General features: G+C 42.7%; 1 protein-coding gene across 1 annotated transcript in view; it reads left to right on the top strand.

Annotated features, from left to right (window-relative positions):
* The first annotated feature begins 711 nt into the window (after positions 1-711).
* LOC311232233 (SEC14-like protein 1) overlaps positions 712-15,182 on the top strand; it is a 63,780-nt gene continuing 49,309 nt past the window's right edge. The window contains exons 1-2 of the mRNA XM_084318965.1: positions 712-1,137; positions 3,818-3,907. Coding sequence (XP_084175091.1) covers positions 3,845-3,907 — 63 coding nt within the window. The 5' untranslated portion in view covers positions 712-1,137; positions 3,818-3,844. The remainder of the gene's footprint in view (positions 1,138-3,817; positions 3,908-15,182) is intronic.

Raw genomic sequence — 15,182 nt, 5'->3', positions numbered from 1 at the left:
GCTTATGAGGCTTCTGAGGTATGTAAAGTATTCTACACATTCCTACGCCTCTCCAACGATGGTGACTTTTCATACAGAAGTTGCAGTTAAAAGTGCTTCACAACAGTAAAAAATACAGGCATAAGCGAGCATAAAAAAAAGATAGAGAGGTAGCAAGTAAATCACAGTGTTTCACATTAGGATCTGGCATCCCAATATGCCTTTCTGTTTACAGTTTCATTCAGTAATACAAATCCCACGGTTCTTGCTGTTGTCATTAATGCAGGACCTCTTTAGAGTGTCTTTATTCGGCATGCAACGACATGGGACATGCTTGCAATGGGCGGCACTGTGGCACACACACACACACATACACAGGAATACACACACACGCACACACAGGAATACACACACACACACAGGAATACACTCACACACGCACACACACACACACACACGCGCGCATTGTCTAGATCTGATCACAGTTGCTGAGCTGGTCGCATAAATACATTTTTAAATATGCCAGGCCAACACGCGCCTACAATATAAAATAATTACAAGTTATCACGTGAACATATTTATGCAATAGTGTATCATACACGCGGAGAAGACAGTCAGTGGAATGTTTTATGAACGCAGCACTGCGCTCTGGAGGGGGGAAAACTGGAGAGCCAAGTGGGAGGAGCGTTGTCATCATCATCATCATCATCCTCACTACCTACCACTGTGAAGAAGAGAGGAGTCTTATTATGGTTTATGGGATACACACGCATGGTCCTTTCTCCTAGTGCGTTGTATGTTTATGTACCTCTCTAAGTTAGCTAAATACATTATTATGAACTGGAACTTGGACATTTGCCGGGGGGCTCGCCTCTGTGGACTGCGAAGTAGTGTTGAATCGGGAGACAGTGGGCTGTGAAGAGGACGCGTGGCTAGTGAGCGTCCCCCTGACAGACGGTGTGTAGGAGAGCAGCTACTAGCATCGGAGCTAACATACAGTAACGTGAGGTGCTGCTGCTGGGTGCTCGCCGCCCGGCTCAGTGGATATTACTGACTGTACTGTACGGCTGGGGATGGCCAGAGCTGATTTGGATAACCTTTTCAGACGAAACAAGGAAGACTAAATAAACAGTTTTGTAGTCATTTAACAACTCGTTGGTGAGTGCTCCTATTCCTAAATATGAATAATTTCAACTCACAATTAATTCTATCCAATGTTTATATAATAATACAGCAATGTTAATTAAGTCAGCAGCGATATTATGATGGATGTTATCCGTCTATGACTAGCTAGGTAGGTTAGCTAACATAAACTCTAGTAATGTGTTATCTGTCTTTATTTTTTTGGTCAAACTTTCCAAATGTTTTGATTGAATTGAGGCAGCTGGGATGTGTGAGTAACGTCAACGTTAACATTCTTCTTTCACATCTCTCAATGTGTCTAACTATGAAGTGACAGACAAATCCTGAACATGACGGTAATTATACTGCAGTCTAATTGTGATGTTCTATCAATGTCGAGAGGAACACTAGCGATGTGTTTAGTCCAACTTGGTGTTGGTGGTAACTGGTCTTGTCTTTAGCTAGAACCTAAGTACATGACCCTTCCCTTTACATAGCCGTGTGAACTATATGCTACAGGGACTACTGTATATACAGAACCGGGAACCGAGAGACCCGCCTGGAGACACGTCTATCACACCACTATGAATTGAAAATGGGGGACCCTGATGTAAACAAGACAAAAGTCTTTATCTGGTCTGCAAGCCGTATTGTACCCATTCTGCAATCTGTTAAATAAAGTTTTCATTCATTCATCTATTCTTCTAAATGTTTTCTCCCATCTTCTAAAAAAAACTTTCCCCAAAAATAGTTGAGTTTTTTGTCCATAATAAATGGCTGGTGAACAAACAATTAATTATGGACTAAAATCCTGACTATTTTTGGACTGTCCGTTGTGAGTTTTTGGAGAAGATTGGAGTAAGTGCCTCCAGGCGGGCACTGTAGCACAGTCTGGTTCACACGGCAACCCCTTACACCACAAGTGTAGTGCTGTAACGTTGGGTCACATATATTTACAACAACAAATCTTCCCCAGCACAACTGTTGAGGAAGTTTGGATCCGCAGCGAAATTGAACATCTTGTACAAAGCCAGCATAGATCATGTTTTGCCTCTGGGAAGTTACAGGGAACGTTACAGAAGTGTATACTCTATCCTCAACTAAATATTCTTAGTCAACTAATAGACATTTAATTTCAAACCTTTTATTTCAACTCCTAAGACATTGTGGTTACCCTCATTTACAAGCTTACAAAACAATACAGTTTATCAGCAATTTCACACATATATGCACAATAAATAAGAATAATGAACGGCTAAGACAGTTACAAGTCGACACACAGTGGTTGGAGATCATACTTTTAAATGCAGCAAAAGAAGGAAGAACCTTCGGCTTCAGAGTCAGTTGGAGGGCATTCCAGGTGTTGGAAGCATCAAAGGAAAAAGCCGTTTTTCCTAGTTCAAAGCAAACTTGAGGAACCATAAGAACCAACCATAAGACCCAACCAGTCATTTGAACATAAGATTGTAGTTTGGTTTCACACATCTAATAATGCAGAAGGACCTCTTTTACAGAGATGTGCTTATCATTTTCCCACAAAATAACTTGTGAATCAAGGAAGAAATATAAAAATTTACTAATTGACGAGGACCAAACCGATCGATTAATGGACTATGAGGGGGGAATTCTACAGAAGTGGCTCATAAATCAACACCATTCCCAACATTTTAGTTTTAGTTTGAGATAAATATTATTTTATATATATATATATTGGATAGTTTTGTCTTATTGCACAGTTGTAGAAAACAACTCTTGTCAACTTGCAAATCACCCAGAAGGTTCCTTCTATTTTCCCCTGCCCGCATCTGTGCTCTCAATCGGACTGTGGTCCCATTCACTAGCCTCCACTCTCATGTTCCAGCGAGCGAAAAGCAGAGCATACACATTACAATGAACAGACTAAACTTGGTGGACATTCATCGGTTCACGGTGCATTAGCCTCAAACACATTTAACACCTTTTAGTGTTTAATACATACACAAGTAATTGTGACGTAGATCTGTGCTCCCTTAATTTGTCTCAATTTAGTTCCTGTGGATGTAGTAGTTAGTATTTGTATAGTAGTAGGTGCTAGTTTCTGGCAGTGAGATTCAATCGCAGTGCTCTGGTCCCAGAGAGCTTGAATGTGATGAATGGATGTGAGAGGCTGCACCCATTGATCAGTAAAGACACTTCACCCTGAGCCTCCTGCAGTCCATCACAGACAAGTCCCTAGTGTCCCAGGGTTCCAGACACACGCACACCACACACATGCATGCACACACGTCTCACACACACAAACGCACCACTTGCACACACACACATTTGTGATGGTGTTTGTATACTTGTTTCTCTTTTGTTATGGACCCTAGGAAGAGTAGCTGCCACCATTTGTGTCAGCTAATGGGGATCTTATATACAATAAAGTTAATAAACACACGTATACACACACACACACACACAACCTGGCACCATGCACCATCAAATCAGACATTCCAAACACACCTTTACTTAATTACATGTCATGCCTACTTCTGTAGGGTCGGACACGGTGATACCGCAGTTATTTCAGCGCTCTGTGCACAGTTTTTTTTTATTTTATTTTTATTTTTAAGCCAAGACCTAATCTAATGATCACACAACCTCTGTCCCGCCAAAGACTATGATTATATAGTTATAGGTTACAAAAAGCCCCAACTCTTATTGTTTTTGTTCCATCACTTCTTGTTCCGTTCAGGTTGTTGCTGCCGGCGTAATCCCCACCATGGTGCAGAAGTACCAGTCACCCGTGAGGGTGTACAAGCAGCCGTTTGAGCTGGTGATGGCGGTAAGTGTGTGCGCTCTCACCCTTCCACCACTGACCTCCCCTCCACGTGAATATTACCTGCTGCACATTATGTAACGGAGTTATGTAACGGTGATGAATGGGCATTTCTGGGATCAGGGATCAGTGTGTGATACATTTTAGCAGGCCACTGCCTTAGGGTAGTACTTTTCAGTCCCAGTCTGCAGTGTAAAGCCTTTATAAAATGATCAGTGCTTGACTGGTACAGTATGATTGTTTGTGTTTTGATAAACAGCCTTTATAAAAAATTATCAGTGCTTGACTGGTACAGTATTATTGTTTGTGTTTTGATAAACAGCCTTTATAAATTGATCAGTGCTTGACTGGTACAGTATGATTGTTTGTCTTTTGATAAACAGCCTTTGCATTCCCTGCCTTCCCCTATATTCTGTCTAGGACACACAAATAACTTCTACTCCCCCTAGCATGTCTACACAGCTTAAAGGAACACAGCTTAAAGGAACACGCCAACTTTTTGGGAAATTAGCTTATTTGCCATCTACCCTGGAGTTAGACAAGCAGATACATACCATTTTCTTCTCTGTGCATGCATTAGGCTTAGGGAACAGCCGCACCGTTAGCCTAGCTTAGCTTCATTCACTGTAAGGTGTGCCAGTGTAGCCTAATTCCCAACAGTCACCCCCAATACACTCCAAATACAACTCCAAAACGTTCCTGTAAACATGTTGTGACCTGTGTATTTACCACGTGGAGAAATTAAAAAAAAAAAATAATAATTAGACATTTTCATTTTCTAAGCAGATATATACTCTGAACAAGTTTTTGCCAAACCACTGCTGCCTGGGTGCAGTGATTTCATCACATCAAATGCCCTGTTTTTTTTAAAAACAAATAAGCTAATTTCCCAAAAAGTTGCCGTGTTCCTTTAATCTTAACTCATTCAGCGCCGGCCATTATCCTTATCCCGTTCTAGCTAGGCCACGCTTTAATGATAGGGGTGCGTCACCTTGTTTGTAGAGCTATATCTATATTATAGCTATGGAGACAATACTATGGTAATTTGACAGCCAGTATCTTCCGTCGAACATGCAAAAAAGAAATAATTTTTTCATGTATACGTTTGCATGTTATCCCGTGGTGAATATTGTATAATTTCAGAGTGATCCGGGCTAATTCCTGAAAAGCTGAGTTATAGGGCGCTACGTGAATTCTGCTAAAAGCATTGACGTTTTATCCCTGGACACGCTACTATTTCCAAATCAAATGTATATAATAGGTATTATGTTTCATCATGAATGCATGAAAGGGGGGGGGGGGGGGGGTAGTTTCTGATGCTTTGATTGCCAGTAACGGAATTCGTTTTGAACACCACACACGCTGATCAGCCGGATCGATATGAAATCATTGCAGGATCAAGGTGGAATTGACGTCAGATAGTCCTTACCTTTGATCGGGGCTATTCCAAAAATAATATTCCAATTGTTTGATCACGATTTCCAGTATTGGTGTCCATCTGGTCCACGACATAATCCGGCACAACACATGCATCGAGTGTCCTGGACACGTTTCAATGTGATCGAGTGAAATCTCTAGGCTTCCCTGGACTAAAAATCTCCGCCTGGTGGGGTTTAAATGTAACGCATGGTCTGGAACAGGGTTTATTGCACTCTCGATACTGCCACCTAGCAGGATCTGGCCGGTACTGCACCCTCTGGGTCCCAGTATGCCTTTTAACGGCAACATACAGGTCCGTGACATTGAATAGAATATTAAAATCGAAAAAAAGGAAATACGTTTTTTGGCACTGAACGGTTGGCGAGCAAAGACGTATATATACGTGGATCGTGCAGAAAGTGTTAATGTCGGGGTCATTATTCGGAGACCTGCACAGTGCTGCTAAGTGAGCTGTGAAACCATTGTGCGGCCCTGTGTGTCCTGATGCGCTCCGTCTCTGAACAGACAACAAGGTGGCCGTGTCGTTGCATGTTCCACTGCTAGGTCAGTGGTGGTGCCGGTGGTTGTGGCAGTCCAAATTACTTTCCTGATCATCCAATCACAACTGCTGCTTCCCTCGGACAAACTCATTTTACGACATGGAGACCTTGTTGTCTGTTCAGAGATGGACAAACTCGGAGGGAAGCAACAGTTGTGATTGGAGGATCAAGAAAAGAGGGTGGGGTTTGAGAGGTCAATTGCAGTGTTAAATACTCAGGGTTCAACTTCTGTCTCAGTGTACAGTATGCTCGTCTCCCTGGGACAAGTGTAGGGATGGTTTGCTATTCAATAGTCACTGGGAACTATTCTAATACAATACAACAAGTGCATGTGTAGCCCACAAATTATAGCCGTGAATTTCCAATTTGCCTTCTTCCTCTGTCTTCCTCCATCTCTTCTTCCTCTGTCTTCCTCCATCTCTTCTTCCTCTGTCTTCCTCCATCTCTTCTTCCTCTGTCTTCCTCCATCTCTTCTTTCTGTCTTCCTCCATCTCTTCTTTCTGTCTTCCTCCACCTCTTCTTTCTGTCTTCCTCCATCTCTTCTTCCTCTGTCTTCCTCCATCTCTTCTTTCTGTCTTCCTTCATCTCTTCTTCCTCTGTCTTCCTCCATCTCTTCTTCCTCCATCTTATTTCTGTCTTCCATCTCTTCTTCCTCTGTCTTCCTCCATCTCTTCTTTCTGTCTTCCTCCATCTCTTCTTTCTGTCTTCCTCCATCTCTTCTTCCTCTGTCTTCCTCCATCTCTTCTTTCTGTCTTCCTTCATCTCTTCTTCCTCTGTCTTCCTCCATCTCTTCTTCCTCCATCTTATTTCTGTCTTCCTCCATCTCTTCTACCTCTGTCTTCCTCCATCTCTTCTTCCCCTGTCTTCCTCCGTTTCTTCTTTCTCCATCTCTCTTTCGGCCAGTACCTTCTTCCTCTGTCTTCCTCCATCTCTTCTTCCTCGGTCTTCCTCCGTCTCTCTCTTTCGGTCATTACCTTCTTCCTCCATATCATCTTCCTCCATCTCTCTTTCGGTCAGTACCTTCTTCCTCTATCATCTTCCTCCATCTCTCTTTCAGTCACTACCTTCTTCCTTTGTCTTCCTCCTTCTCTTTTTTCTCGTCTTCCTCCATCTCTCTCTCTCTTTTGGCCAGTCTTTGCTTTCCTTTCATTTAGCCTACTGGCCCTACTCTATACATATCCAGGCAGAATCTATCCATAAAATGTAACACTTGTAGGAATTAATTAGGAGTGACACCGTGAAGGTGACTGTTTTCTCCTCTGTGATGATGGGACTTTACAGTCTCTGTTTCAATGTGCACCATCCCTTTAAAACGCACACATCAGTTTGATCATCACACGGCAGGTTCAAAGCAGGTGCTGTTTTCATAAGGAAATCTGTTTTCACTGCAGTGAGGAAGGGAGTGGGAGAGCTACACCTCCTTAGTGCAGACTTTTTTGACCAAACAGGCGGCTATAAATAGAGGGTTTGGCTCTTTACACCTGGAGTGGCCGACACAGAATAAGTACAGCCGCGCCCACTGGGACCGTAAGCTGGAGATGACCTGCCCCAGGGGCTTCTGTTGATGCGAGTGGCTTTGGATCTCCTAGGACGGCTAGGAATGAGGGTAGAGAAAGTAAAAGGCTCATACAGATTACAGATGAGGCTGACTTGACCCCAAAGAGCCCTGCAGTGTTACACTCTACTTTACAAAAACGAAATAAAAAAGGATGGCATAACCTAGGGATGGGAATCGAAAACCGGTTCCCGTTGGGAGCCGGTTCCTAATTGTCCGATTCCTGGAATCGCATGCCTCCGTGACTATCGATTCCTTTTATCGCTGCCAGGTTTTTCCGACAGTTTCAAAACAATAACGTTAGCGTTAGCATGCAGCCATAGAGCAGACTATTTGATTCCTTAAGGGCTCGAAATTGCCTGGGTTTTGGTCATATGCTCCCAAAACTCTCCCGCTGTTTGACTGTTTCTAAGTGCAGTGATTGAAAACTACTCGAATGCTTTAGAACCGAGTCATTCATTTAATTTGGGGCAACCTAACAGCCGCGAAGCTAACGCTAGCTAACCAAGCTCATACAGACACACCGAGAGAGATAACAGCTGACAGCAGGTAGTACAGGTACAAATACAAAAAAAAGTGGATGGGGGCTGTTGTGTAAACCTTGTACTCTTTAGTTCACATATAATAAGAGACGGAGAGCGTGTGATCACGTTGACTGTTGTTTACTAGTAGGTAAGTCAGGAAGTACCGTGCAACATACAAACATGTCCGTGTAGCAACTAGGGATGGGCGTGAGTAATCGATTACTCGTAGCTATGATTTTTTCTTTCAGAGTAATACACGATCAATCGAGTATAGCATGCGATCAATTCGATCTGGATTTTTCTTTAAAATGCCCATTCCTAGTAGCAACACGAGCCAATACCTTACAGGACAGGGGCGAGCGGGGACCGGGGAGGGAGCCCTGTGTGTGTGACGTGTGTGCGCGCGCGCTGGTTTTCTGAAAGACCAGAGACAGAGAAGTCAGAGGAATAACGACCTGTTGAATGCAACTACGGTTCAATAGATTACATTAGTTTAAGATATTGAACTGTAGTTACATTCAACAGGTCGTTATTCAATAGATTAAATTAGTTTAAGAATAAAAAATTTCAAAAAATGTATCTCAATCTCAAATACATTATTTTATTTAAGTGTAGGCTAGTTAAAAATTACAGTTTTTTTAAATTTTTCTGACATGGGGGCTCAACAATAAATGACTATCCGAAATGTCAAGTTGTATGTTGTTATTCTAACCAGCTTAGTTCTGTTGCATTTCCAATTAATTTATTTAAAGTATAAATTTAGCAGGGATAGATAAGGGAATCAATAAAGAATCGTATCGATAAGCAGAATCGATAATGGAATCTTATCGATAAAATAAATTCCCATCCCTAGCATAACCACTTTGTATCAACTCAAGTCAAAATCGGTTGTGATAACATGAGATGAATCGTTGGAAATGGTCATTTCAGTGAGTTTTTGAAGCAGATTTGGATGCATTCGAAGATCCTTTTCCCCTCTCGCAACTCTGCAGGGAAGAAGCCTCTCTGCAGACAGACACCACAGAGCAGACTTAACGGTGCATCATCACAACACTTACTGGCTCCTGTTGTCAACTCTTGTTCACTTCCCTTATCGTGTTCTTAGTGACAATGTTGTAACCAGCGTAACACCATCCTAATAGGTTTGCGGTCGCACACCACAATTCTGACATTGCTGTGTACAAATCAACTTCTGTCTTTTAGGCTGTATGCATTTGCCTCATGTGTAATGTTGGTTGGCTTATGTGTTGTGCGCAATGTGTGTCTCAGCGGTTTGTGCATTTTGCTATAGCCTGTTGGTCATGGCTCGGTGCAACGCGGTCACTCTCCCCTACAGTTCCTCTTCAAAGCGTTTTGAAACATTTGTCAGTATTAAAGGCTTCTTCCTTTCCTCTGTTGGGGGATTATGTTTGACATTTTGCTTTGGAGGAACTCTCGCTCTCTCCATTCCCCTCTCTCTATTTCCCTCTCCATCTTGATCTCTTTCTCTCCACTTCACTTTGTTTGTAAGAGTCGGTTCTTTGAAATACTCCTAAGAGGAGAAAACCCAAGACCTTGCATTCCTTTTTTGTTATGCATTGATTGATTGATTGATTTAAAACTTTATTAACAGATTGCAGACTGGGTACAATACAGTACAGCTCAATACACACAATTGTTAAGGGGATGCAGACCAGAGAAAGACTTTCATCTTGTTTACATCAGGGTCCCCCATTTTATACATGTAAGAAATGTGTGGCTTTGTGCATTCCCTCAAGTGTAGCAGAAATAGTATTTTCTTTACTGGAAAGGAACCCCTAAACTCATTGACAGCCGTTGACTAAATATTTCATCCTGTAGCGGACACTGCTGTCATAGCAAGGACTGAATGTACCATGGTTTGGTTCAGGATCGGCCCTGCCCTCAGGGTGTTTTTGTTATTTATTTCAGCGTACGTTCTGTTTACTCTAACATCATGACCAATACGTCTATTGAAGGCCTCACCTGCCTTTGCCATGAAATAATTTGCCCAGAGAGCCTATTGATTAAAACCACAGTATTCTTCTCTAGAAGGAACTGCAACTTTTCTCCCGCTAGGTTAACTACAGTATAGTAGACTATTTCTCAATGCTTAGTTCGTTGAGACGGTGTCACCATGATGTTCTGAAATGACTTCTCGCGGAAGTGTTTGGTTAGAATTGCGTGTCTCTTAACATTTTAAGTGCCGGCCATTAACGTTGATTAATGTCCTTGAGTGCCATCATCCACTTCAATGATAGCGTTAAAAACGCATAATCTATGTTTTAAATTATGGCTATGTGTCTAATCTGCCCGTCGCTTATCAATGACTTGTTTGCAGTCAACAATGTCTAAACGGATTTTTTATTTATTTTTGTATCTTTTTTTCCCCTCCTTTTTCCGATTTTTCTCCCATCCCACAAATTTCCAGAAAATAGAAAGATTCCGTCATAAACAGCATTTATTGGAATATTCTCGAATACACTAGACACGTTGTCATTTGTCTGCCTATTTATGAATCGTTTTCAAATAAACGCTAGATTATCGATAGTATGTGTACTTATGCACGCTATAGAAGCGAGCTGAGAAATCGATTCTCTTATTTCCTCAACAGCACACACACACACATGGCTGTTATCTCAGTGAAAATATCTCAGATTAGGGCTGGGCGATATCCAAAAACGTTATCGCGATAAAATTATAAATATTTTCATATAACTCGATATCGATAATTATCGTCGATATAATGTCTGTCAAGTTTAATTAACTTCTTATGCCCGGCGCCGATGGACGGGCTACAGGGATGCGAGAAGGGGGGGTGCGGCAGGGGCTGCAGCACCCCCTGCTGGATGGGAGTGTAACTGCAACTGCAAGGTTGTTTTGGATTTTATTCCAAATTTGTAACCGAGGCTACTCATGTCACAGAGCGGAACGGCACTGCAGATTTACCCTACTCTTGGAATTCATTCAGATCGTCATAGGGGCGCTGTCTCGATAATGCAGTGTTATTAACAGCAGCATGTAGCCGACGCATGAACCGCTTGGGATTCGAATGGACGGCGGCCTGGAAGCGTCAACGCGGAACTGGAAATCCGTTGGTAAAAAAAATAGACACAGCGGCTGGCGGCTGCGCCCTGCCTGGGATAGTTAACTTTTGGGACGCTGAATTCGCAGTAAAGGAATATATGAACAAGCCAGCAGAACTATCCGAGCCCCCGGGAGGGTGATCGAAGACCTTTTGCATCATGTCGGCGATCATGTATGCGGGGAACGAATTGCAGAGGGAGGGCGCAACAGCCAGGTGGGGTACGGTTGGGCAGCAGTTGGGCAGCGGTTTTGATTGAAAAGTTTGATTGAAAAGTTTATTAACAGATTGCAGAATGGGTACAGTACAGCTCAATACATACAATTGTTAAGGGGATGCAGACCAGAGAAAGACTTTCGTCTTGTTTACATCAGGGTCCCCCATTTTCAATTAAAAAATTATCAAAAACGATCGATATCTCAGCACCCCCACTCCCCGCGGACTTCTCGCGTCCCTGACGGGCTATAGACTTGTTTTGCTGCTGCGAATGTCTCGAGTTGATGTCGTCATCAGTCCGCGCACGTTAGCAGTTAATCAGAGCAAGCGGTGTATCCCATGACAATGTACTAAATATGACCCTAAAATACTCCGTTCCGCCCCAATACATTGCAACGACGTCCACCGCATACCACACACTACTCTAACCGTGGCCTCAGAATTCACGCCACATACCCACTTGGCACGTAAACTATAAAATAGCGCCGTGCAAGCTAATTATCCTAGCCAGCCTTGTTTACAATGTACTAAATATCACCTAAAATACTCTGTTCCGCCCCAATACATTGCAACGACGTTCACTGTATACCCCACACTACTATAACCGTGGCCTCAGAAACTTTGTGACCACGTTTCATGTTTATTTCGAGGAAATAATTTATCGCGATAGTTATCGTTTTATCGCCCAGCCCTATCTCAGATTATCCTAAAACTGGTAACATAGACTCCTTACCTTAGATCAGATGTTCTCCAAAAAGATTATTCCAATTCCTGATCGCCATTCCAAATATCGATCGCGTTTATTGATTGATTATTGGCTGCTGTAAATATATATTCCAGGCTGCTTTCCATCTTGCGATCACTTCCCTGTTCATCAGATCCCTCGCCAGCATAGTGGAGCCAGTAGCCCCCCCCCCCCCCCCCCCACAGATCCACCAGTCTAATCGAATGGCCTGCAGTTACACAGGGATAGACGATAGGGGGCGGTATTTTCCCATCGGAGCTCCTAGAGGGGCTGCTGTACCAACGGGAGACTCTGTTGATGAAATATGAATTCAGACCGCTAATATAAAAAAGAAATGACAATTCGAGTCGTCAGCACTCAACTGGGGGCATGAAGATGAAATAACGACATAACACGTTGCTGGCACTCAAAGTGTTAAAGACGTTCCCACGGACACTGGATCAGCAGGCCTCGAGTGAAATGCTACCCACTAATAGGAAACTGAACTTCCTGTTAAAGTGGCAGCTTGCTTTACAACTTGACCATCTGTAGAGAAGTGCGTCTGTCGGTATGTTCTATGCCAAAACGAACAGCCGATGAGGACGTTTTTGAGTTGTGATGAAGCGCAAACACACACACACACACACACCCATGACTTCAGTACCCCCCTTATCTATACACAAAATAATCTTTCAGAGGCAGTGATTACTGAAGTGAGGAAGTACAGCAACAATGAGGCCATGAACATAATGGACCTCCGCAGCAGCAGCAGTAGTCTCCGCGACCTCCCGGGTCCCTGCTGCCTGCGTGTTCTCAATAACAGGAAGTGTAGTTGATGTTGTTGTTGTTACTGTCACAGGCGGTCCGGACACGAAGCCCATGATCTACAGTTCCCCCGGGAGTGACAGAGGAATGGCACAAATGTCGTTATTTCAGCCCAGCAGGGAGCAGGGGTCCTGATAAGTATCCAGAATAGGATTGCTGTAAAATGACTTCATGTCAACTCTGAGAAAGACGAGTAACTACCTGACCTATAGATTATAGTCATCTAGTTGTTAATATAGTCGCTTTATTTCCGTGTGTAAGACGGCAGCTACTACCCCAAAATTCATAATTTCCCCACACCGGGCAGAAGCATGCCGTAGGGTGAGCCTGGCCAGATCCATGGAGACATGTGGGCATGTTAATCCGCTGGGACAAAGCACCATAGGTCCTCTTGTCCCTGTGTAAATGCCAGGATATGAACAGGGTGTGCCACCCATGCCAATGTGGTGGCTGTTTTACATCTGGGTAGGATAAACAGGGGGACTTTTGTTCCTTAGTCAAATCGCCTTTTTACCAATGTTAACGCCACCGGCATATTGATACGCAAGCACCGTCTCGAGACATTCTCAACTGGAAAAAGAAACGGAATGGAAATGTGTGGCTTTGACTTGGCCAAGCCTGTATAGCTCATTTTCATTCTCTAAATGAAAGTGGATTTTTCCTGGAATTGCTCTTGGATACATGATGATGTCATTGCTCAGTAAAGCTTTTTAATGCTGAATAAAGCTTGGGTTCATTATAAAAGCATTACATCAATACACCGTTGAGTACAGGGATACTGATTTGAATGCTTCGAAGCTTCAATCGCTGCCATCATGGTAATCTTTAGTTTTTTTGCCTACATCAGCATAAGAAATAGCTTATAGAAAATTAGAAATGTTAGTCATGTGAACTTTCAGAAAATCTACATACTCATCCACACCCACCGCATTGAAACCTTGGGAAGAACAAAGCTTCGATTATTCACTGATGATCGCTACTGAAGCTGCAAAGCCCAAAACAATGGTAATCAGGACGGCTCTAGTTGAGTGCCAGATGGACACAAACTGAATGAAGATTAAATAAATGAGATGAGAGATGGGGAATGGACCTGTAAGAAATGAGATGAGAGATGGGGAATGGACCTGTAAGAAATGAGATGAGAGATGGGGAATGGACCTGTATGAAATTAGATGAGAGATGGGGAATGGACCTGTAATAAAGTGTGAGGGAAGGCCATCATAATATGGAGACTGTGAACAGACTAAAGAAGTAAAGCCTCTGGACTTGATGGTGGGTGAGATTCCAAGAATTTCTCAGTTTCATCGTCTGACTGCGGGGCCCACCTACTCTGACAAACCGTCATGATGGTGGTGGAATTCCATCAGTTTGCCACTAACGGTCCCATAATGTCCCTGCAGCGGCTTTACCAAGAAGGCAAGAAGTAGCCTACCGCCTTGCATTGTTCTACCAGCCACTACAGGTCTGGCTGGAGCAGGGTTTTTTGATTTCACATCCTCATGAAATGAGGCATACAGTCTAGACATAGGGGAAAAACATTTAAATATGAACAAACGTATACAATATTACAATATCAGTTATTATTTTTCATAACAATATACAAACGAGACAAACGAACTGTGAAAATAAAAATAAATACATTAAAAAAATAAATAACACATTATTAACATTCGATATTACAACACAATTACCAGCCGTGTAGGGTGCTTATGGTTGAGACATATTGTGTTTGGGGTCGAGTCAGCAGCCACCCCTAACCTCATCGAGATAGGTTAAAGGAAAACTCCAACATTTTGGGAAATTAGCTTATTTAACATCTTCCCTGGAGTTAGACAAGAAGATGCATACCTTTTTTGTCTCTGTGCGTGCATTTAGCTTTGGGAACAGTCGCTCCGTTAGCGTAGCTTAGCTTCATCACTGGAAGTGGGGGGGTGCAATAGCCTGACGTTCCCTTACAGTGTCCTACACTCAGTCACCAAATACACTCCAAATACAACTCCAAAACGTTCATGTAAACATGTTGTGACCTGTGTATTTACCACGTGGAGAAATAAAAAATAATTGAATTAGACAATTACATTTTCTAAGCAAATATACTCGTAACAATTTTTTGCCTAAGCACTCGTCTCTGCGCGCAGTCAGTGATTTCTACGTGAAGCCGTGTTTGTGGACATTCTCATTCATTCAAAGGATCCGAACCGATTCAAGTTTATGGATACCATGACTTAAAATCCTCTTACCTTGACGATTAAAAGCCTCCCCAATTTAGAAAACAGTTATCCAATGGCTGGTATTGATAATATAATACTAACTACTGCACGTAGCTAACCGGAGCTAACACAGAACCGGATGGTCACTAAAGCAAATATAATGACT

The sequence above is a fragment of the Notolepis coatsorum genome (genome assembly GCF_963971535.1).
Source record: "Notolepis coatsorum genome assembly, chromosome: 7".
Taxonomy (NCBI): Eukaryota; Metazoa; Chordata; class Actinopteri; order Aulopiformes; family Paralepididae; genus Notolepis; species Notolepis coatsorum.
This window is presented reverse-complemented; position numbering and strand designations above follow the sequence as displayed.